The sequence below is a fragment of the Catharus ustulatus genome, chromosome 14 (assembly GCF_009819885.2).
Source record: "Catharus ustulatus isolate bCatUst1 chromosome 14, bCatUst1.pri.v2, whole genome shotgun sequence".
Lineage (NCBI taxonomy): Eukaryota > Metazoa > Chordata > Aves > Passeriformes > Turdidae > Catharus > Catharus ustulatus.
Window position 1 is genome coordinate 6,503,610 of NC_046234.1, and position 22,346 is coordinate 6,525,955.

General features: G+C 40.5%; 1 protein-coding gene across 2 annotated transcripts in view; it reads left to right on the forward strand.

Moving 5' to 3' along the window:
* Positions 1–22,346, forward strand: part of ATRX (ATRX chromatin remodeler) — a 69,749-nt gene extending 47,403 nt beyond the window's left edge. For both annotated transcript variants that reach the window (XM_033072061.2, XM_033072063.2), the window contains 16 exons: positions 3,194–3,331; positions 3,536–3,711; positions 4,685–4,802; positions 5,355–5,485; positions 5,778–5,866; positions 6,021–6,190; positions 7,046–7,199; positions 7,461–7,564; positions 9,050–9,158; positions 10,198–10,375; positions 11,683–11,877; positions 16,119–16,268; positions 17,411–17,533; positions 18,082–18,177; positions 18,665–18,793; positions 19,537–22,346. In XM_033072061.2, the coding sequence (XP_032927952.1) occupies positions 3,194–3,331; positions 3,536–3,711; positions 4,685–4,802; positions 5,355–5,485; positions 5,778–5,866; positions 6,021–6,190; positions 7,046–7,199; positions 7,461–7,564; positions 9,050–9,158; positions 10,198–10,375; positions 11,683–11,877; positions 16,119–16,268; positions 17,411–17,533; positions 18,082–18,177; positions 18,665–18,793; positions 19,537–19,815 (2,339 nt within the window). In that variant the 3' untranslated portion in view covers positions 19,816–22,346. The remainder of the gene's footprint in view (positions 1–3,193; positions 3,332–3,535; positions 3,712–4,684; positions 4,803–5,354; positions 5,486–5,777; positions 5,867–6,020; positions 6,191–7,045; positions 7,200–7,460; positions 7,565–9,049; positions 9,159–10,197; positions 10,376–11,682; positions 11,878–16,118; positions 16,269–17,410; positions 17,534–18,081; positions 18,178–18,664; positions 18,794–19,536) is intronic.

A 22,346-nucleotide genomic window follows, 5' to 3' on the forward strand; every position in this document is an offset into this window, starting at 1 on the left:
CTTCTAATGTGTCATTTTAATTGAGTTTGGAAGCTGCAGCACACTGACCCTCAAAGATTTTGAATAATTCCTTATGAACATGGAGCCTCCTGTTCTGTTCTCTTCCAGGACTGGTTGGTAGAGTGCAACCAGACCATTGAGAAAGTCAACCTTGAAATAACTCCTCAGTTATTTTTGTAGAATCATGGAAACTTTAACCTTGGAAAAGACCTCCAAGCTCGAGTGCAGACTCACCACACCTACTAAAGTAAACCTGATCTTCCATGTCATGTCTACTCATTTTTGGAGCACTTCAGGGGTGATGACTCCACCACCTCCCTGGGCAGGTCCTGCTGTGCTTAACCACTCTTTCAGTGAAGAAATTTTTCCTCATGTCCAGCCTGAACCTCTCCTGGCACAACTTGAGGGCATTTCATGTTGCCTCATCCCTTTCTTTATTATAACTAATTGCAGGTTCCAGACAGAAGTGTCTGTGTGTTGCTACCCATTGATTTTTGGAGCTGTTTGGATTGGGATTGCAAGATTCTCATTTGTGTCTTGCTCTCTTGGTGGGTCAGCATGGACAGTTGCAGATTCCAGCAAGAGAGAACCATGTGCTGGCTTCTGCTGGGACTGGAAATAGGGAAACCTTGGCCTCTGGGAGCACTTCCATTGAAAAAGCTGCAAATTTGGGATTTATCTGCTAATTTAATGAGATGTGTCTGGTGAATACTGCTGGGATAAGATACTATATAGGAGAAGTTTGTGTTTCACTGTCAAGGGCAGCAGAGGGGGAAGGTTTAGCCAAAGTTTATGGGTGGAGAAGTGATTTCATTAATTAACCAGTTCTGCTATGTGGAAGAATGGCAGGATTTTATACACATGCAGGGTTTCCAGGCTGCGTTGTGCCACTGCTGAAGGGCAGTTGGTTGTTGATCACTGCTGTGCTCTGCTTGAAGCACTTGAATAACTTTATTTATTTTTTTAACTTGTTTTTACTAACAAAAATTCTTTTTAACTTGGAGACTTCTCTTAAATTGGCAGTTGTATAAAGTTCTTGTAGACTTAAGAGGAACAGGAGAATGGTGTGAATACATCTATATGTATATTTTATGTATTTCAATATATTAACATGTGCAAGTACAGTAAGAAGGGTGAGAAGATGAAGGCTTGGAGGAAGGATTGCATGAGTAATGCTTTTGAGGAAAAAACCAACTAAACTGACAAATTTTCCACCATTTAAGAGCTGATTAATGAAAATAGTGTTGTCAGTTGGTTTTGACATGATTAGGAGAAAGGGAAGAGCAGAATTTATTCAGATTTGTAGCATAGTGTTTTAGCAAGAGAGGCTGTGGAGTTTTCCACTTCTCTCAGGTCTGCCCCTTTCTCATAACCTTTATCTGAGATGGAGAAAATGATCTGAATGATCCCCTGAGATCCCTTGAAGCTTTGCATTCCTTTATCATATTTTGAGGAATGTTCTGTCCATAATGATTTGCATTTGTGTTTTGGAAGAACAAGGGAAAACCCCACAAATGGATGAAAATCCCTGCTGCTGAACTGTAGCCAAGATGTTAGTTCAAGATATCAGTGCTGCATTTCAGCCAAACCAACCATGAGTAATTGTACTGAGATTGAGTTTTTTCATATCTTTACTGTCATTCACTTACTCTAAACAGCAGTTTTGAGGTGGTTTTTTAAATTTAATTTCTTTACCTTCATGTGAATGAATCACAGTCTTTAATGAAATGAGGACTGGAGAAAGGATCTGTCACTGCTAGAGATGATTACTTACAATTAAAGGAAGGCTTTTTGTGTGGCCACTCAGTGCTTTTCATTCTGTCAAAACTGGGAAGGTACAAAAGTCATGAAATAATATGGGGAAATGCTTCTGTGGCAGGTGGGAAAATTCAGAAATACACTGGCTTGGACAAGCCTAAGTGCATTTACCACTCACATGTGGATTTTCATAATTGTCTTCTAGACTTGTTTCAGAAGGTTGGGGTTTGTTTTGTTTGGATTTTTTGCTTGGAAAGAAATATCTTCTTGATTATTTTCTTTTCATATGTAAGATTCAAATAACTTTTAAATGACCTTAAAATGGCATGATTAAGGTGACTGGCACTGATGTGTGTGTAGTCAGAGGTGTAATTGATTCTCTGTTGTTGATCACTGCCTTAGAATTAATTTTATTCTTTACAATCAGTTTGAATTTAGTCAGAGACAAAATATTCTCAGTAAATTATAAAAGATTAAACTGTCCTTTGCTCCTCAAATATTGGCCTTTATAGTTCTGAATTGCTGAACCCAACTGGTGGCTTTTCTCCAAGGTACAGCAACTTGTCATGAGCTGCTTTCAGAGTTGAGAGTGCTGGAACTGAGGTCATGTTTAGAGCTGGTAAAACATTTATTCTGAGTTACTACTTGGATCCTAGAATATCTTTTACTTCATTTTCAAGGAAAGAAATTCCAGAAATTGTGCTAAGTCTGAAAACAATTAAGAGTAAGTCTGTTCTGCCAAGTTGAGTATTATTTATCTTATTATTAGAGTTGCTTTGCATACTGTGGGAATGTGTTGTGGTGTGGTTTTGACATTCCTTCTGCAGCTCACTTAAACCAGACTGATATTTTATCTCCTGGAAGAAAGCTGAGGACATTCCTGAGGTGACTTTCAGCTGCAAGGTGGCAATTCACTTGTCTGTAATTCAGCTCAAATCTGGTTGTGTTTTATATTATCTAAGACTTCTGATTGCACTCTGTCCCCCTAGTGATACTCTTGCCTTAATGAAAAATTTCAGGTTACCTGGTTTTTGGGTGTTTTGGGATTGCCTAAGTGTCAGTAGATGGCAGCCTAAAGCTGGAGAGAAGGAAGTTTTACTGAGTTTTGACAGGGTGGATGGAGGTGCAGCCAAGCACAGCCAGCAGCAGGAATAGACCATTGTGACAGGAATATGCTGCAAAGATGAGTTTAATCCTTGCCATGAAGACTTTAAAATAACAGCCTTGATTTTACCAGAGTGGCTACTCTGAATGCTTGTGCAAAGGCTGAGTGAGAACCCAATCAATGCTGAAAAATCTCACCATATAACACATAAAAGAGAGTTTAAAAAAACCCTTAAGTAACATTGGTAGAACAAAGTTTGTGTACTTTAGGCTGTCAGGTTGTTTGTGACAGTGAAATATTGTGGAGAGATTTAATATTATTTCTTTCCAGGTCCTGACTTTGTGGTGTGTGATGAAGGACACATATTGAAAAATGAAGCATCTGCTGTTTCTAAGGCAATGAATTCTATTAGATCTAGGAGAAGAATAATTCTAACAGGAACACCACTGCAGAATAATCTTATAGAATGTGAGTAGTTGTCTTTTATTTTCTTCAGTACACTTTTGCCTGTCAGCCACAGAAGATATATATTTAGTTTGATTGGAACAAAAGGATTTGAAACAGTGCAGCTGCTTGCTAGATTTCTCTGTATTTAGATGAGGCACATTTATTTTCTGTTTGCATTAATCCCTTTCCATTTGGAAGCACTCAAGTGTGGTCTGTTCCTCCTAGATCACTGCATGGTTAACTTCATTAAGGAGAATTTGCTTGGCTCAATTAAGGAATTCCGGAATCGATTCATCAATCCCATCCAGAATGGGCAGTGTGCAGACTCCACTCTGGCGGATGTCAGGGTGATGAAGAAACGTGCTCACATCCTCTATGAGATGTTGGCTGGCTGTGTTCAGGTGAGAACACTCTGTCCCTTACTCATCACTTCATTTACCTGCAGGGAAGGAGAGGAGTTATTTTTGTCTCACTCTGATGAAATCACCCATAGGCCTGTCAGCTTCTGATTTGAGAGCTCCATAAATCTTTTAAGTTAAATATTTTCACTGATTATTTGATCCCTGCATTATTTGTGACTAGGAGAACTTAATTGTTTTTCCCCAAACTCATAGTTTTTTCCAAACATAGTTTTTCTCAGTGTATTCTAAAATACCAGTATTGGAGGACACAGCTATTTCCTGCTGGCAGCCAAGAACATTTTATGGTAGAGAAGGACATTGGTTGCTCTGAAATATTCTGGTTTAATTCCATATGCACATTTAAGAACTGCCTTAAAAGTCGGCACAGAAAGTTGCTGGTGCATAGTTTGTCAGTTATTTCTGAATATGGTCTTTTTCTGATCTGCAAGAATCAGAACAACAGAAAACAAGAGAGAAGGAAAATTATTCAGGTTCAAAAGGATGAAGAACTTGTTACTTTATACACCTTAGATAAAAAAAGCTTTGGCTGGAGCCCACATGGATTTTCTCCCAGCCCTGTGCAGAGCAGATCTTGTGGTCGTTGGGTAAGTGGAGAGACAGAGTTGTGTCAGAGTCAAAAAAAACCAAAAACAGAATAAAACCTGGGTTTGGTATTTAAAAAAAAAACCCAAAAGCAGTTCCCAGAGCAGCTCCTGTAGTTGCAGTGAACTTTGTAAGGACTTGGAACTGGGCATGGGCTTAGTGGGTCATGACTTTGGCATGAGAAGAACCTGAGTGGAACAGGTGGGTCCCTGCAGTGAATTGCATTTCCTGTGCTGATTTTCCTCCTTTGGAGCTGGAAAGCTCCAAAGTCACCACCAGTGACCCACAGTGCTTTGTCCTTTGAGTCCTGAAGCTCTCAGGAGTCGTTGCCACGTTTCTTGTGAGTGAAGCACTGTTTGTGAAATTGCAGAGGAAGGATTACACAGCGTTAACCAAGTTCCTGCCCCCCAAATACGAGTACGTGCTCGAGGTGCGGATGACCCCGATCCAGTGCAAGCTGTACCAGTATTACCTGGACCATTTGACAGGTATGTGCCTGCAGCTCTGATGGCATTTAATAAGGGGCATTTTGCCACAGTTGGTAGGGTGAAAATCAACTTTCTGAAGTGCTTGGACAGCAAACAAATAGGCTGGGGTTTTGTAGGATTTTTTGTCATAGAATGCTACAGCATTACAGGTCATTAAAGGTAGCTCAGAAGTGTTAGATTCATTGAGACCTAAATGCAAATGTTATTTTGTGTTTTCCACCTTGGGCTGTTTTTACAAAGCCTTAATAGACATGTCTGTCTTTTTAAGAGGATTTGTGTTCGTTCCTGTACTGGGGAGCAATGTGCTTTTACGTAAAAAATATAATCATGTTTCTCATTATCAAGAAAAAGGAGAAAATCTAATTTTGACAACTTTAACTAGGAGAAAAAATGGCTGTGAGTGAGTAATTTGAGCTCTTTTACAAGAGATGTTGCAGTATGATGTGCAGCTGGAAAGAACACTCAGATCTGCACTGCCAGGCTCTTCAAAGGGGAGCTGAGTGTGGCAAACTCACTTCAGGCTTCGCTCTAAAACCTGAACTTTATTGTCAGGTGTAGGTGGTGGCAATGAAGGTGGAAGAGGCAAAGCTGGAGCTAAACTGTTCCAGGATTTCCAGATGTTGAGCAGAATCTGGACTCACCCTTGGTGTTTGCAGCTGGACTATATTAGCAAAGAAAATAAGGTAAATTAGATATATCAAAATACTCTCACTTGAGAACTTTCCAAATAAGCTCTGCCAAACTCTAGGTAAAGTTTCGTCAAATTAATGGAAATCTTTGTTGCTGCGGGGTCATTTTGCTGCTGGTTTTGTCATATTTTTCTTGCTGGGTATGTTGTCATTCTTAAAACATTTTGCAAGGCCAGGCCTTTGTAGGACTTGCCATTGTTTAAATGAAGAGTAAGCAGATGGCTGAAGGTTTAATAAAAGCTTCTGGGTGAACATAGTTAATAATTTCTGTTTTTTCTCTTTTGAGGGCTATTTTGATGAAGACAGCATGGATGACTTCATAGCTTCAGATTCCGATGAAACTTCCATGAGCTTAAGTTCTGATGACTATGCAAAGTAATTGACCTTTTATTTAGTTTGTTGGTGTTGTTTCCCTTATAGAACTGATTTCTATAAAGTCAGTGTTTATTTTGTATTTTATGTGTCTGTTAGAATGTTTTCTCTCAGCGAGACTTAAAAAAATAATGAAGTGTATAATGTTGCTTTTTAGGAAAAAAAAATCCAAGGGGAAAAAGGGGAAGAAAGAGTGTAGCTCAAGTGGAAGTGGCAGTGATAATGATGTGGAAGTCATTAAAGTCTGGAATTCAAGATCTCGTGGAGGTGGGGAAGGAAATGTGGAAGATCTTACAAACAACCCTGCATCAACAAAGTCAGATGAAGGTGAGGACAGCACAGAATGGTGAAAACGTGAGGCAGCTTCATTTTGCAAAAGGCAATTTGAGAGGGCTGTCAGGAATTGTGTTGTATGGCAGAATGGCAAATTCCTTAATTCACAGCTACAGCTCCTGCTACTTTTAATTATTTATCCTGGAAAAACAAGGGGCATCAACTTAGAGCTCAGGGGTTTTGAGGCAGGGAAGCTGCACTGTGAAATTTTTAAACTCAGAAGTACAAAGTTATATAACCTGGAAGATTCATGGAAAGATTAGGAAATATATCTGTCATAATTTATTGCATCTGGAATTTGAATTGGATGCTGAGCAAGCAGATCCATTGCAGCAGGAATACAACTTTTAAAGTTGTTATTCAAACTTCTTACAGCTGCACTCTTAATTTGGGTTTTTTTCCCTGTAAAAACTTAGCTTTTGTATTGTATCTGGTATCACAGAGACAGTTTGCTGATTCTCTTATTTTATGTGTGTCTAATCTCTTTCCCTAAGTAATTTAAAATTTTTGGGACAGTTCAGGTGAAAAATCTTTTTTTTGCCCCTATCTCAGTGACAACATCTTGTAAATGTTTTAAGAGGTGGGGGGTGTGTATGTAAAACATTTACACACAGAGATTAAATTTGTTCAAGGAGCTATAGGCAGGGTGAGTTTCTGTTTCTGCATCCCTTAAATGCTGATACTACAAAGGCTGTTTTTTCTTTGCCTCTTTAACTCTTTTCATACCAGTTAAATCTAATAATGAGGGAACAATTCTGTAGTTCATTCAAAACCTTTAAATGAAGACTGTGTTCTTCTCATCTTTGATTATTATTTATTTGTCTTTGTTGGTTTTTTTTTTTTTAATAGGGAAAGCTACATCCTCTTCCAATCCTGGTAGCCCAGCTCCAGACTGGTACAAAGATTTTGTCACTGATGCAGATGCTGAGGTGTTGGAACATTCTGGGAAAATGGTGCTGCTCTTTGAAATTCTTCGAATGGCAGAGGAGCTGGGAGACAAAGTGTGAGTTCTGGACATGTTATTAAATATTTAGGAGTGCATTAGTCTGACAGTGTTCCCCATCCACTCTGCATTCTGCTGGGGCTGTTTTCTGAAGCAGACAAGCATGGTACACTCATTTTTGTCAGGGATCTTCCCACACCTGCATGTGCTTCACTGAAGTCTTGCTCTGTTTGTCTCAAAGGTCGTTACCAGAGGGACGAAGGAACAAGAATTAAAATAACTCCAGAGATGAATTCTGTGTTTTCCTGTTTCTTTTTTCAGCCTTGTGTTCAGCCAGTCCCTAATATCTCTGGATTTGATAGAAGATTTCCTGGAGCTGGCTAACAGGGAGAAATCTGAGAAAGATAAGCCTACTATCTACAAAGGTGAGGGTCTCCTTCACCAACTGCAGTGCTCAGAACTCTTTCACAAGTCTCTATTCAGTGCCCAGGGAATGGGTTTGCAATCAGTGTTTTCACTGGGATATTGCATGCTCTGGAGTGTCCCTGAGGCTGGCAGGGTTATTGGGCTCCCTGCAGGAGCCCATTGTGGACTCTCTGATTTCACTCTCTATCATCTATGCTTGTTGTAGCCTAAGCAGATGAAATGTTCACATCTGAGAGAAGGCATTTTGTTAAATTCTGGTGCATGGCAAATCCTGATCCTTCCTCCTGGGGGAGAGAGAGAGTGAAGGAAAATGAGGCTGCTCTAAACCAGCATGGAAAATATGGAAAATGTGAATTCAGGCTTTACATATACAGCAGCAGGTTGGGTTATGGATTTCATAGGGAGCAAGTATTGAATTAATTATTATCCTAGTGATGATCAAATGGCATGGAATTTCTCACTAGGATGTTCCCAGAGCTCCTGAGAGTGCTGTTCCTTCTTAGCCAGAGTTTTGTTCCCAGGACATGTGGATTGAAGAATTCTTCAAGTCTGCCTTTCCTTTCCAGTCTCTCATCCAGCTCTTCCACCTGTTTGCACTTAGAGGAAAGGGAGAAGTGGCTCAGTGATGGAGATTGGAGATCAGCAGTATCTGTCTCTCACAGATTGATTGTTCCTGCCTGTTTCTGTTCTGAATTTTGTCATCTCAGACATTACAAGGTGTCTTTTTGAGGAGTTGTGCCTTTATTCTGAGATCATGTTTTAAGACTTTTGGGTGGGTCTGGCCAGCAATTAGATGATGTAGCATGGCAAGATTCACCTTTCCTGACAGATCTCACCAATCTGCCTCATGATGGATTGAATTGAGCAGTGCTGCTCCCAAAAACGTTGTTTTCTTTATGATTGATGGCTCAGGGATATTGATTTTGTGCACATACACCTCGATGGCCAGAGAAGATGGAAGGTTACTGTGAGCTGGGCAGAGAAGAAAATCCTCCATGAGCTGTAGTTATTTTTGCCCCCAGTCTGACAAGAAGTTACTGTAACTCACAGGGTAATTAAACCCAAAGATTTTGCTGGATTTCAGTTCCAAAATGAGTGTGACCTTTGAAATCTCCTTTGGAGCATTGCCTTAGCAGTGCTGGTTGTGTGGGAGGCTGGCACTGGTGCTGTAATGTGAACCTACCTGGATCTATTGGAAGAGTGCAATTAGTGCTACAGCACCTAGAGATGAGATGTAACAACATCTTTAGGACTTCTAAAATTAACTTTGGCTCCAAGTGAAATAGCTCTGCAAATTTATAAATACAGCTAGAAAGTGGGAAAAATAAGAGGACTTCCCCCTGCCAAAAAAACTCAGGTATTTTCAAATAATTAAATTTAACCTCAGAACAATTTTTTAAATTATAATTTCTGTCTTCCAATTGGTTACCAGTCTGGTTATTTACACCATCAGCCTTTTCCTAACTTAGCTGTTGCATTTACAGGTGAAGGAAAATGGTTCAGAAATATTGATTATTATCGCTTGGATGGCTCAACCACAGCTCAGTCCAGAAAGAAATGGGCTGAGGAGTTTAATGATGAAACTAATATGAGGTGAGATTTCTCCTGACATATATATGCTTTATTTCTCCCTTTTTCTTTCTTTTGTTCTCTATTTATTATTACTTTTATTGGCTTAATGACTTCAGGACCGGGCAAATGATGACCAGAGCTCACACAGAAAACGTGCAGCAATGTGTTATTGGTTTTAGATTAATCCCACTGTACTCAGCAGTGATTCCTTCCTTTTTTCATTGTCCTTTAGATTGTAACTAATTTAAATAAGAGACAGTTTTTATTGCAATTACTTAAAGCATACAAGGATCTAGGAAAGGTGTGGCCAGGAGGCTGCAGTCCCTGGGGCACTCAGAAGCAAATTAACTCTTTTAGCAGCCTCCAGAATTGGCTCCCAGCCCTCCACTGCACCTCCAAAATGGGATTTTCAACTCTGATTTACATAGAGAGATACAAACTTGTATTTGAATGAAGTTAAGGAGCTTCACCTTCCTAGATTTGTTTAAAAAATAAAGTATGTAATCATGGTGCAGTCATTTATAATGTGCAGGAAGAATAAAAAGTTAAATTAAGTGAACTAATGCGTATTAATACTTTTAAATAGTTTATTCTGTCAAGTGTCTGTCAAGAACTGGTTCCAGGGTAAACCTGAGTGAGATTTTTTGAATCTCACAAAACCCAGATATATCAAAGAGACAGTGTCATTGAGAGTTACCCTGAAAGTTGGCAGGCCAGGAAAGAGTTTCAATGGCATGGAATCTGCCTGTTTAAAATTATGGTTTAATTTGATGTGACTAATTTCGTTAGAGCTTGAAAATGCAAAACCCAAAGTTTTTTTTCTTCCCTTCCAGTTTTTGTTAACAGCTAATTTGCAGAAGGCCTTGATGTGTATTTTTGGGAGTTTATGTTTTGCTAAAAGTGTTGTCCTTGTAAAATCTGCATCTGTTTTATGCTTAATGTATTATTTTAATGAAGTTTTAGAGTTATTTCAGTGTGTGAACAACCCCAGAGTAACCCAGCAATGCAGGAACAATTATTTTCCAAAACACTCAAATTTTGCAACTCTTCTCTGTTCCAGAGGCCGCCTCTTTATCATATCCACCAAAGCAGGTTCCCTGGGAATAAACCTGGTGGCTGCTAACAGAGTCATCATCTTTGATGCCTCTTGGAACCCCTCCTATGACATCCAGAGCATCTTCAGGGTTTATCGTTTTGGGCAGAACAAGCCTGTGTTTGTGTACAGGTTTTTGGCTCAGGTATGTTTCTGGCTGCAGTTTCTGTGCTGTGTCATCCTGCAGTCAAATTTGGGAGCTGGCACTGTGGGGACTGTCCCCGTTTGGGCTGGAGTTGGAGTTTGTAGTGACCCAAGTTGAGTCAGTCATATTGCAGCTCTGATCTGGAGCAGCGTTTGGGCACTGAAGCAGCTCATGAGGGAAAGAATGGTCAAATAAATGACACATTATTCCTGTAAAGTCCCTCTTATCTGATTTGTGTAACCCAAATTCTGGAATTCCAGCAGGGATTCACATGTCCAGACCCAGACTCAGAACAGCCTTTTAAATTTGCACACCACTAAAAGCCCTGAATGGAGCAGTCCCTGCAGAGGGTGCTGATGGTGTTAGGGAACAGCCCTGCCCAGGGCAGCTCCTTCTGCAGACCCTGATGGTCCAACTGCCCTGAAACCACATGGATACAAGTTAATTTGTATAAAAAGGCATCCAGTCCTGACTTGTAAACTCATATCACACCCTACAGATGTTAAAGATGGGTACTAACTTGGGTGGACACTGAGATGTGCTTTATTATTTCTGTTAGAAGTGCCTTGCTTCAGCTGCTGGTTCCTCAGGTGTGACAGAGCAGCCTGGAGACCTTTCCCAGTAGCACTTAACCCTTGATGAAGTCACTCTTTCCATCCCAGCTGAAGCAGATCCTTGTCTGGGACACATTACTGTCAAAAATGGGGTTTTTCTTCAGTGTTTCAGTTTATTTTTGTACTTTTCTCTGTGCACTTTTGAACTGTCAATATCCTTTTTAAATTAGGCTGTTCAGAACAGGCTGTGCTGTTCTTGTCCTTCTCAGTCATCTTTTCTTTTTTTCAAAAAATAAGTAATTTTCCTTTTTTTCATCAAAGATCTAATTTTTTTGTACACAGCTGTGGTGAATTAGACTTGACTGCCTTCCTTCCCCTCTCCCCTCCACCACAGTGATATGGTATCTGTTTTCCTTTTCACAGGCTGCTCAAAGCAGCAAAATGAGGTACATGCTGTGAAAATTGCCATTTTTTGGTCATAATCCCACTTTGGGGAATTGAAGCAAAACTGGATCTCTTCAAAACACCATTAAAAACCAATTTTCTTCCTCTAGTCAACAGCTAGATGACATCTGTGCCATGCACCATTCCTGCTGTGCTGCTTCCAGCAGGTTTCTTCTTTTATTGCTCAGCAAACAAAGGGCTTGAAAGGGGTCAGGGAAACAAGGCAAACAGAACAGCTGGGTTGTTACTTTGGTTCTTTCCTACCTGTCAGTGCTGCTGTGGCTGAGCAGTGGGTGTGTCTGTGTTCAGGGAACCATGGAGGACAAGATCTACGACCGGCAGGTGACGAAGCAGTCGCTGTCCTTCAGGGTGGTGGATCAGCAGCAGGTGGAGAGACATTTCACCATGAACGAGCTCACTGAGCTCTACACCTTCGAGCCTGACCTGCTGGATGACCCCAACTCAGAGAAGAAGAAGAAGAGGGACACTCCCATGCTGCCAAAAGTGAGTGGTGGCCATCAGCAGGAGCTTTGTGCTGGAGAAACAACCTGGCTCTGTTTAAAGGTGTTGCAGGTTTTTAGCGTAGAGCAGTGCTGGAGTGGAGGTGAATAACAGGAAACACAATAAAATCCATAATTAATACAACAAATCCTATAATGAGCTGGGGGAGGAGTTTCCCCTCAGTGTAGTTGACACAATGAAAGATATTCATTAAAAAACCCAACTTTTAAGTCAGAACAAAGAAAGACTTTTCCACACATTTTCAATGAATAGAAGTTTTACTGCATGCAGCCATGGAAGAGTCATTTTAATCCATGTTTTCCTTTGGCCTTTTTGGGTTTTAGTTCCCTGTTTAACTTCCTGTGGGGACCATTGGTAGAGATAAGGGAAGAGTTGCACTTAGATAATAATAAACATTAGGGAAAAGAACTGGTTCCATTGTTTTATTCTTTTTCTCTAAGTTATATTTAAGATTAGGCTGTGGGTTTATATTTCATTTATAGTGTTTGTGGACTGCTAAAGACTAATTAATTCATCCTTCAGCTGTTGTGGAATTCTCTGTTTCTTGGCATCTGGCAGGAACACGTCAGGGAGTGGTCATGAACTGGTTAAATTTCTGTGTTTTGCTCACTCTGCAGTGTCTGAGCATTATATTATATAATTAATAGTATTTAATCCTTTTTTACATTCTTAGTTATTTCATTCTTTGTGCATTTGTGCCTCAACAAACCCAGAGGCAATGCATCACCATTTGCTGATGGCTGCTACTTATTTAAAAAAATATAAAAATAGCTCAGAAACTTGTGAAGCAACCAAATCTGTTTACTTGAAACATTGATAAAACCAGTGCAATAATTATATTTTGAAGGTTTCTGGTTTTCTGTTACAAAAATAAATCAGTTAATGAATGTGTTTACAAACTCAGAACTTGCTCCATCCCTCAGTTTTGAATATTAAGTTCCATATCAATGCCATCATCAATGTAAGGTTTGTGTGAGGTTGAATATGAAGTTTTAACCATTTTCTGCCTGTAAATAGAGCAAATCTGGGGACTGGAATAACTTTGGTGTTTTTTCATGGTTTTAGTGGATGGTATTTTGTCCTTTTGAAGGTGTGCACCTCAGTACATGCTGTGTGCAGATTTCTAATTCCTTTTTGCCTGGAAAGGCTGTAAATCATCAAGTAAATTCATCTGTGCAGGGTTCCTCAGTCATAAATTCAGTTAATATTCCTTATTTCAGTGTGATTTTAACAAAGCTTGCATGATTCAGCTTGGTTATAAATCTCCTTAACAATTAATTTAACAACACACAGCATTTTGATAAGTTGATTAAAAATTCTTCGGATACGAATGCATTTTATTGTAATATAAAGTGATTACACAGCATTTAGAGATAAGAATTCTCTTTGAGATCTTCTTACATGAAGGCAAGGTAAAAATACCATTTTTTGTGCTTTTACATTATTTTAGAGTGCAAGGGGAGATTCAGCCCTGCTTTGGGAGAGCAGAGTCCTTGTCATGGGGACAAGGAGGTTTGAAAATGCAGCTTTTAGAACTCCATTCTGGAGAGAATTGTGAACAGGAATTAGGGGAATGTGTCCCATCTTTTCTCCAACCATCTGAGCATGAATGTGGAAAAACCTGGGGATAATTGGTTTTCTTCTGAGCAACCTGCCTGGCTGCACAGTGGGAAGGTGTTCAGGAATCCTTCAGCCAGGATTTGTATAGGTTGAGGAGGAATAATTCAGAGCTGAGTGCTGGGGTTCTTCTAAACTCCTTTTTAACTTCTGGATGTAAGCACAAACAAATACTTCATTCTTGTGTTTTAAATGGGATAGGAGAATTCATTCTGTATTGTTTTACAAAATCCTGCTTGATTTTAAATCAGATCCTTGAGAATTTTGGCTTTACAACCATCCAACTTGGAGTCCAAGACCAGTTTTCTTCCACAGTGCTGTTAAGGGGGGAAAAGATGTTGAATGTTTTATTTTCTATAAAAATGACAGTACAGATGTGCACTCTGTTGTTTTCCTGGAAGTTTATCCAAGTTTCATGTCCAGTTTTAATTGGAGCAGCAGTTTTCTGCCCTCTGTGGTCCAACAAGACCTTGAGGTGTGGAGATTCTCATGGAAAAAGTGCCTGTGGTGCTACAGCCCCAACTCCAGAGCTCTGCCCTCACCCCTCTGGAACAGCTTATGCTGTTCAGCTCTGCAGATACCTGGGGTTAACAGAATATTTGTAATATCAATGTGCTTGACATTAATTATTTACTCTTAATTCCACTGCTTGATTTCATTCTCTCCTATCCCTGCCCAGCTGGAAAGGGCTGCTTTGCAGTTTCAGTCCAAAAAATATATCTTAAAGCTGAATGATCACTTGATCACCTTTGCTGTATTGAAATATAGAAATAAGGACATTATAATTTACAGAACAGCTAAGTACAGTCCATGAGCTGGACAAAGGAAATGTTGGGCACTGGGTGTCCCTGCTGTTGCACCCCTGTCCTGGGCTCATTCTCATTCCTTATTCAGGGAATTAAACTTGAAGTCACTTTTTTATTGATGTGAGCTGAAAACTTGGCTGAGTTGACGTCATGTAATGCAGATTGGAAAAGCAGATTGAAATGAGAGTTCAGATTCAGTTGGATATGGTATATCAGTATTTTATACTCCACCTCAGGTGGTTTGCTGTGGTTCCATACTCCCGTTCAGCTTGGTGAATTTTGATCTCAGGATTAGGGGAATTTACTTCTTATTTAATTTTTTATTGTTTTTAACTTCAGTATTAAATGTTCAGCTGGTTGAGAAAAACCTGTGAATTGCAACCTAACTTGCATTTCTTCATGGAAGATTTCCTTTCTAATACATTGATCTCTCCATAGCATTTCATTTCCATCAGGATTTTAAAAAACAAATGTCTTTTTTAAAATTCAAACCCCTTTTTCAGTCTCTCTTCATATTTTCCTTCATCACCAAGATTTTGTCCTAAAACTGACAAACCAACTGATAATCATTATTCTATCAACAAGCTAAACAAATATAACGAAATAATTATTCTGATGGCTTTTTATGTGTGAGGTGAATTTATTATATTTTTTATTGTAACATTGAACTAAATGTGAGTTTATTCCACATCCCCATTTTCGAACTCCCATCATTAAAGTCAACACAAAATAAAGTTTAGACAAAGAAAAGCAAACACCCAGTTGGATGTAATTTAAAGCACATTTGGAGGGCTGTGCTGGGAGGAGCTGGTGATGAAGACAATGATTCACACCAGATGGGAGAAGGGTGGCACAAAGAGCAGCTCATTGATAATTAGTTAATGTAATTAACTTTTCAAACCCAAAGAAACAAACAGCTTTGTGCAGCTGCTGTGACAGGTCAGGATTTCCACACTCAGTTCCCAGAGTGGCTGCAAAAATCTGCTTGTTTGTGGGTGCTGTTCTTCTGGCACTGTTGAGCTGAGATTATAAAATGCCAGGGTGGGATGGGCTGGGTTCCTGCTCCTGCAAACCCTGGCACAGTGAGGGCAGGATTGGGCTGGAGGGACTCAGAGAACTCCTGGACTCTGGTTCCTCTCAGGAGTACTTCAGTGATGTTTTCATGTTAGGAATTTTAGCCTGAATGCTCAGGTGTGTTGGAGCTTCCTTAATTAATGAAGTTCATCAGCCACAAGTCATGTAAAAAAACCCTGCTCAGTAATGACGCTACAGAAGGAGACCCTGAGGTGCAGCAGGAGTTTTTCATAGTCCTGTAGGGATCTTTTTCTTCATCTTTTGCAGCATTGCCTTGACTTTCAGACAAAAAGCTTTGACTTTTTTGAAGTTTGGGACCAATTTTTTAACTTTAAACAAACTTTAAAAGGTTAGTCCCAAAGTACTGCTCAGTGTTTGAAAGCTGTAGAGGTGCTGTTTATGTATAATAAATGCAGATTTATTGATGGGTCCTGTCTGTTCTCCAGCCTAAGCAATGGAAAAGCCACTGAGCACATTCCATTCTTTCTAGGTGCATTTATTGTTGTGGAATCTGAGTGCATTCCTGTGGTTTATTAAGTGACTGGACTGTCATCTCTGCAACAGATTGTTAATCCATGGCTCTCCCTCTGAGGAAAATTGTACTTTGAAATGATTTCCAAGTTTTATTGTGCTGTGGAGTGCTCAGAGCTGCTGTGTGTGAATGGGGAGGGAGCAAATTGGGCAGAGCTGCTGAGTGACTCCTCCTTTGTCTCCTGCTTTGAGCAGGACACGATCCTGGCAGAGCTGCTGCAGATCAACAAGGAGTACATAGTTGGGTACCACGAGCATGATTCACTCCTGGACCATAAGGAGGAAGAGGAGCTCACTGAAGAAGAGAGGAAAGCAGCCTGGGCAGAATATGAAGCAGAAAAGAAGGTAAAGCTGTTTAATTGGTTTATATATATGAAAATAACCCTTCGAGGTTTAGAGTCACAATTACCTTTTCAGCTTGTCTTGGGTAATTAAGTCTTTTAACAGACCAAGAAATAAATATGTAAAGCAAATCTTGACATGGGAAAAATGGAGATACTGTGTCTTTTTTGCTCCTTCAATGCTGGTTCTTTCTATGTGTTTGCTTTGCTACTTTAATTACAAGTTACTTTTACATCTGCATTTTTTTCTAATTTATGATAAAACTCACCTGATGTCCTGGGTAATCCCTCATTTTCCCATTTGAGGGTGTCCCTGTGAGGGGCTCTGTGTGACAGTGTTACCTTCCTTAGCTAATACCCACATTAACATATAGAACAACACTTAGTAAAGAACAGAAATCAGTGAAATTACAACAAGGTGGAGCCCTGCTCCCATTTAGTTGGCCCATGCCCTTTATTGTGTCAGATCCAGTTGATGGTGATTTCTCCCCACTCATTGGGTGTGTGGGGTGCACCAAAGCTCTTTGTGGTGCTAAAACAAAAGCTTTGTCTTTACCCTTGGCAGGGTCATAAGGGAATGTAATGAGGTGCCACCAAGGATGAAATTCTCCTTCAGATTTGTTGGTGTTACCCAAAATTACCCTTTGGATTTCAGTGGGTCAGGCACCCTCAAAAGCCTTCTACTAAAAGTAAAAAAGTGGGTGTGTAAATTGCCACTGACCACCTTGAGTGAACTGATGAAAAGGTTTGGGGAGGGAAAAGAAGTAGGGAGATAAGGAGTAAAATCTGAAGTTTCCCTGTGAGAAATCCAAATGGGCAATGAGCTTTACATTCCTGCTAATAAACTGTGCATTTTGCTAATTCAGAATTGCATTACAGGCTGGTCAAACTCAAAATTAAGTAGTAAAAATTTCTCTTAACCAACTTAAGCTGTACTAATCAGCTGTGGTCATTTTTATATCAAATATTGACAAGCTAAACCCATAGATTATTCAAGACTTGGGTTGCTCTGTGACTGAAATGGGGTTCTGAGCTGAGGTTTGGAAACCTCCACGATCAAGTTCAGGGCCTGTGGCTCTCTCTGGGGGCTCTGTGGTTATTACAGAATGATCAGAGTTAGTGACAAATGCACTTTGTGTTTTCCAGGGCATGACCATGCGTTTCAACATGCCAACAGGGACCAACACAATGCCCACCAACTTCAACTCTCAGACATATATTCCTTACAATTTGGGTGCTCTGTCAGCAATGAGTAACCAGCAGCTGGAGGTAAGGAGCACAATATGCTTGTGTTGCTGCAGGGGCTTTCTGTCACAAATTGTGGGTGTCACTCTGAAATGTCTTCGTATTTTTAACAGTTTGGAGGTTTGGGTGGGTGGGGGATCTGCATTTAACTTTATTGAAGTTTAACTTGTATGGATATAAACCTATACCTGGGCAGATTGTTGGGATGCTGGAGCATCACCTGCATGCTTTGCAGGCTTTAATTACCACTTTTGAAACTGTAACATCTTCAAGTCTGTATGGTAGAAAATTTAGATTTTTTTTTTAGCATCCTTGTGCTGGTCTGAAAACCTGTGGCTACAAAAATAGGTTTTTACAAATGCTGTCTACAAATTGCCAGGTTTATACATGTTGTTCAACTGCTCTGTGCTGAAATTCAGATGGGTGGCAGCTTAGACTCATTGACTTGTGCAAATTGAGAGCAGAAAGGCAATTGAAGTCTAGGTATGTACAAGAGAAAGACTGAGAAAGCTGGGGAAGAAATGTGTTTGATGTTTCTGTGCTTTATAACTGATGTTCTGGTGTTTTCTCAGGATCTCATTAATCAAGGAAGAGAGAAGGTGGTGGAAGCAACCAACAGTGTGGCTGCAGCAAGAATCCAGCCCCTTGAAGACATCATTGCAGCCATAGTGAGTGCAATGGGTAACCCTGGGCTTAGATCAGGAGAGAAAAACATTCAGCATTATCAGACAAAGATATTGCTACTGCAAATGGTCATCCAGCTAATGAATTGCATTATTAATGAGCAGCATTTCCAGGTGGCAGTGACCTTTATCCCTTAGTAACCCTTGGTGATATTTAGCTGGCACAGTGTTACAGGAGTGGCAGTTCAGATCTGTAAGTATTTGCAGTGCTCTGAAAATGCTGCTTTTCTGGAAATCAGAATAACAATTACAGGCAAGTAGTTATTGTGTTTTGTGGACTGCTAATTGGCAGTTAGCATTTAGAAAATTAGAAGAACTAATAACTCCTAGTCCTGGTTGTGGTGAAGCAGTTTTGCCCTGACTGGAAGTTGGGCTGGTTTAACTCTTGGTGCAGACACAAGGTCTCAGATACCATCAGGCTTTTGTTCAAATGACCAGTGCCAAGAAGGTTTTGGGTTTTTTTGCTTTTCAGTGGAAAGAAAACTTGACCCTGACAGAGAGCCAGGTGCAGGCCTTGGCCCTGAACAGACAGGCGAGCCAGGAGCTGGATGTGAAGCGCCGAGAAGCCATTTACAACGACGTCCTCGGGAAACAGCAGATGGTAAAATCTCTTACATTTATTTACCTACTGTCAGTGTTTCAATGAGGATCTTGTGTGTGCTCATTCCTCAGCTACAAGTGTATGTTTAGGCACATAAATAGCCCTCCCAGAATGGTCAGCAGTCTGCTGGGGTTCATTGCTCAGCCTCAGGGAGGGAGACACGGGAGAAGTTCATAAGAAAGCACTCGCCAGGTTTTTGAGCTGAAGTGCTTTGCTGCGAGCCCATGAGGCGTAAAGAGAAATCTGATTCCCAGAGCTCAGCCAGCCACTTAGGAAACACATCTTAGCAAGTGTTGGTAATGTTGTTTTAGCTTGAAATTACTTTGCAGAATCTGAAAGTTGCCCAGATGATGTCAGAGGGAAGAGTTTTCTCTAAGGCAAACAAACACTGACAGTGCAGGGGCGGGACTTTCAAAGGGAAGATGAATGGTACCTGACAGATGATGATGTAACTTATACCTGGCAGTAATTTCACGGTAGAGTACATGTTGCCATGGCAACCTACCTAAATGCTGCCTGCAACACAATAGCCAAGTCTTCGGGAGAACTGAGCCCTAAATGCTGTTACTAAATGGTTTCTCCAGTAATGGGCTGCTGAATGCCATCACATTAGGGATGGTGATAACAATGGGGCTTTTTCCCCCAGCCATGCTGTCCCTAACAAATTGATTTCAGCTCTGAACCTGATCCTGGGAGCAGGGGGACGGGAGGTGCACTCAGCCAGCTCTGCTTTCCCTCCACAGTTAATCAGTTGTGTCCAGAGGATCCTGATGAACAGGCGGCTCCAGCAGCAGTACAACCAGCAGCAGCAGCAGCAGATGTCCTACCAGCAAGCAGCCATGAGCCACCTCATGATGCCAAAGCCTCCAAATCTCATCATGAATCCTTCCAGCTACCCAACCATAGATGTGAGAGGAATGTATCAGTCAGTGTCTGGTGGGATGCAGCCACCACCCCTACAACGAGCACCACCCCCAATGAGAGGCAAAAATCCAGGGCCTTCCCAAGGGAAATCAATGTGATTTTGCACTAAAAGCCTAAAGGATTGTTAAAATCAGAGAAAGAACTTTTATTTTTTTAGGAATCAATGGCCTAACAGAACTCAACTGTAAAAAAAAAAAAAAATTAAAAATAGTTTGGTTGCTCCCCTAAATGCCATGTTCCATACTAGTGTTTCAGCTTTGTTTAAATAGGACACAATGTTTTCCCTGTTGTCAGTGATGTTGCCTAGAATCTTCTTACATATGTTGAGTACAGGAGATAACAAGTTGTTTTCAGTGAAAACAAGTCCTCCCTTACAGTAGCATCTCCACAGGTTTCCTGTCTAAACTCCTACACTTGCTTTTCGTGGCTACAAAGCTTTGGAAAGCTTAGGAAGGACTGCAGGTCTGTATGTTCAGTCTGACACATATGAATTGTAAACAGCTGAGTTCTTGATTAGAGTTGATTCCTCAAATTATGGAATACTTTTCTGCTTACCCATTTCTTTCTATTAGTGGGAATGTTGTTACAGAAATAGTCTAGTTTGCTTCATGGGTCATCTGTGCTGAATGGAACAGGAGCTGAAAATACTCCCTGAAACAGAACTGAGTGCAATATTCGTATTTACTACTGCTCTGAACTTCTGAGGCACAGGGAACTGTGCATCCAGCCTTAAACATGACTGGGCCTTCCCCAGTCTGCTGCCATGTCTTGTTTTCAGTGATGGAATAGCAGCTGGTGATGTGGGAGATGCTTTTCCTGGAGTCCAGCACAAAGCACATTTCTGGTGTCTCCTTCCCCCTGGTGCTGCTGTCTCCTCCCATTGCCGGCGATGGGGGACGGGCCAACACAATTCAGCTCCTGGCTTTTGGGGGTGCAGTGGTGATGGTGACCAGGGTCAGACTTTGTCAGAGAACCCCCTTTAACGTGGCACAACCATTGCTGGTTGAAAATCCATACAGAGAAAGTGCTGTAGCAATTTCCAGAGCTGCCAGAAGCGTGAAATGACTTTATTGACAGAGGTGTGGTTATGCACTCCTCCCCATCCCTTCAGCTGTGTGAAAACATGGGTTAGGACACAAAGAGCTTGCTTTTGTTTTTGTTCTGTTTTGGATTTTTTTTTTAATGTAGGCCAGAGATAAATTTCAGGTTTATTCTATACCATTATCACTCTCTGCCCACACTTGTTGTGCTTGTGAAGTTCATATTACATACAAATAGGACTTTCCTTTTCATAGAGTTTGGTTGATTCTTACCCCCAAAAAAACCCTGTTGATAATCTGGGGGCACAAGTAAGTGGCAGGAACATGGAAGTGCTGGTGTGTGGACAGCACAGGGCTCTGGAGGCAGTGGCTCCAGATTGTGCTGGACTCTTCTGATGCTGGCATAAACTAAAATCATTTTGGTTGCTGGGAAGTTTCTTGCAGGAGTTGGAGTTCTTGCCCTGAATGGACAAGTTTTGCATCTGAACATGCAGATGTTCCACGCTGTGTCGGTGTGTGGCTGACACTTGGTTTGTGACGTGGACAGAGGTTGGTTGGGTGCTGCAAACCCAGCTGACAACTTTCTGTCCTGGACTCTTTGATGACAGGATACCACAAAAGACCCTGAGTGTATTCTAGTGCTCTGCCAGCTCTACAATTAACTCTGATCTGGGGGAGGGAGCAAAGAGAGACGTGCTGGCACTAGAAGAGACAAAAGTGAGACGTTGAGACAAACATTTGAAGGCAAATGTACTCTGGGCAACTGTCACCGATATTGCTACGTGTTGTGAATAAGAGAAGTAATTTCTACCAAACCTGGGAATGTTAAATGGAGTTTTACAGTAACTCAAAGACTTAAATGTGGAAGTTTTAGGCAACATTGAAAGGCACATTTTATTTCATCCTGGACAAACCTATGGATAACAGAAGACTAATGCACAAGAAGGAATCCGAGATAAGCATTGAAGTAAAACCTGGACCACTTTGCTTACATTTCTCACTCGACATTTTAGCTGCATAACAATGTGCTTTGAGTATAACATCAGGCTTTAACCAGTACTTAAAGACAGAACATACATCAGTAAAATAATAAAAGGCTCATTTTTATATTTGTTTTAGATGTTTTGACTAGATAAAAATGGCTTAAGATGACAAATTAAAATGTTGCTTGTAATACAGTTTTGCCTGCTAAATTATCCACATTTTGTAACCTGTTTATTCCTTTGGATGTAAAGCGTTTTTGCTTAGTATTGTGATATTGTACATGTTTTGTCCCAGTTGTATAGTAATGTTTCAGTCCATCAACCAGCTTTGGCTGCTGAAATCATACAGCTGTGAAGACTTGCCTTTGTTTCTATTAGATGGCTTTTAAGTTCTGTATTAAATATCTTAAGTACTATAGAGAAGGTGTCCCCTCTTCCTATAAGGCTGTTTTGTAATATATATAAGGACTGGAAATGTGTTTTTAAAAGAGAAGAAGCATTCAAGTATGACGATATACTATCTGTGTTTTCACCATTCAAAGTGCTGTTTTAGTAGTTGAAACTTAAACTATTTAATATCTCATTTAATAAAGTGACCAAAATACA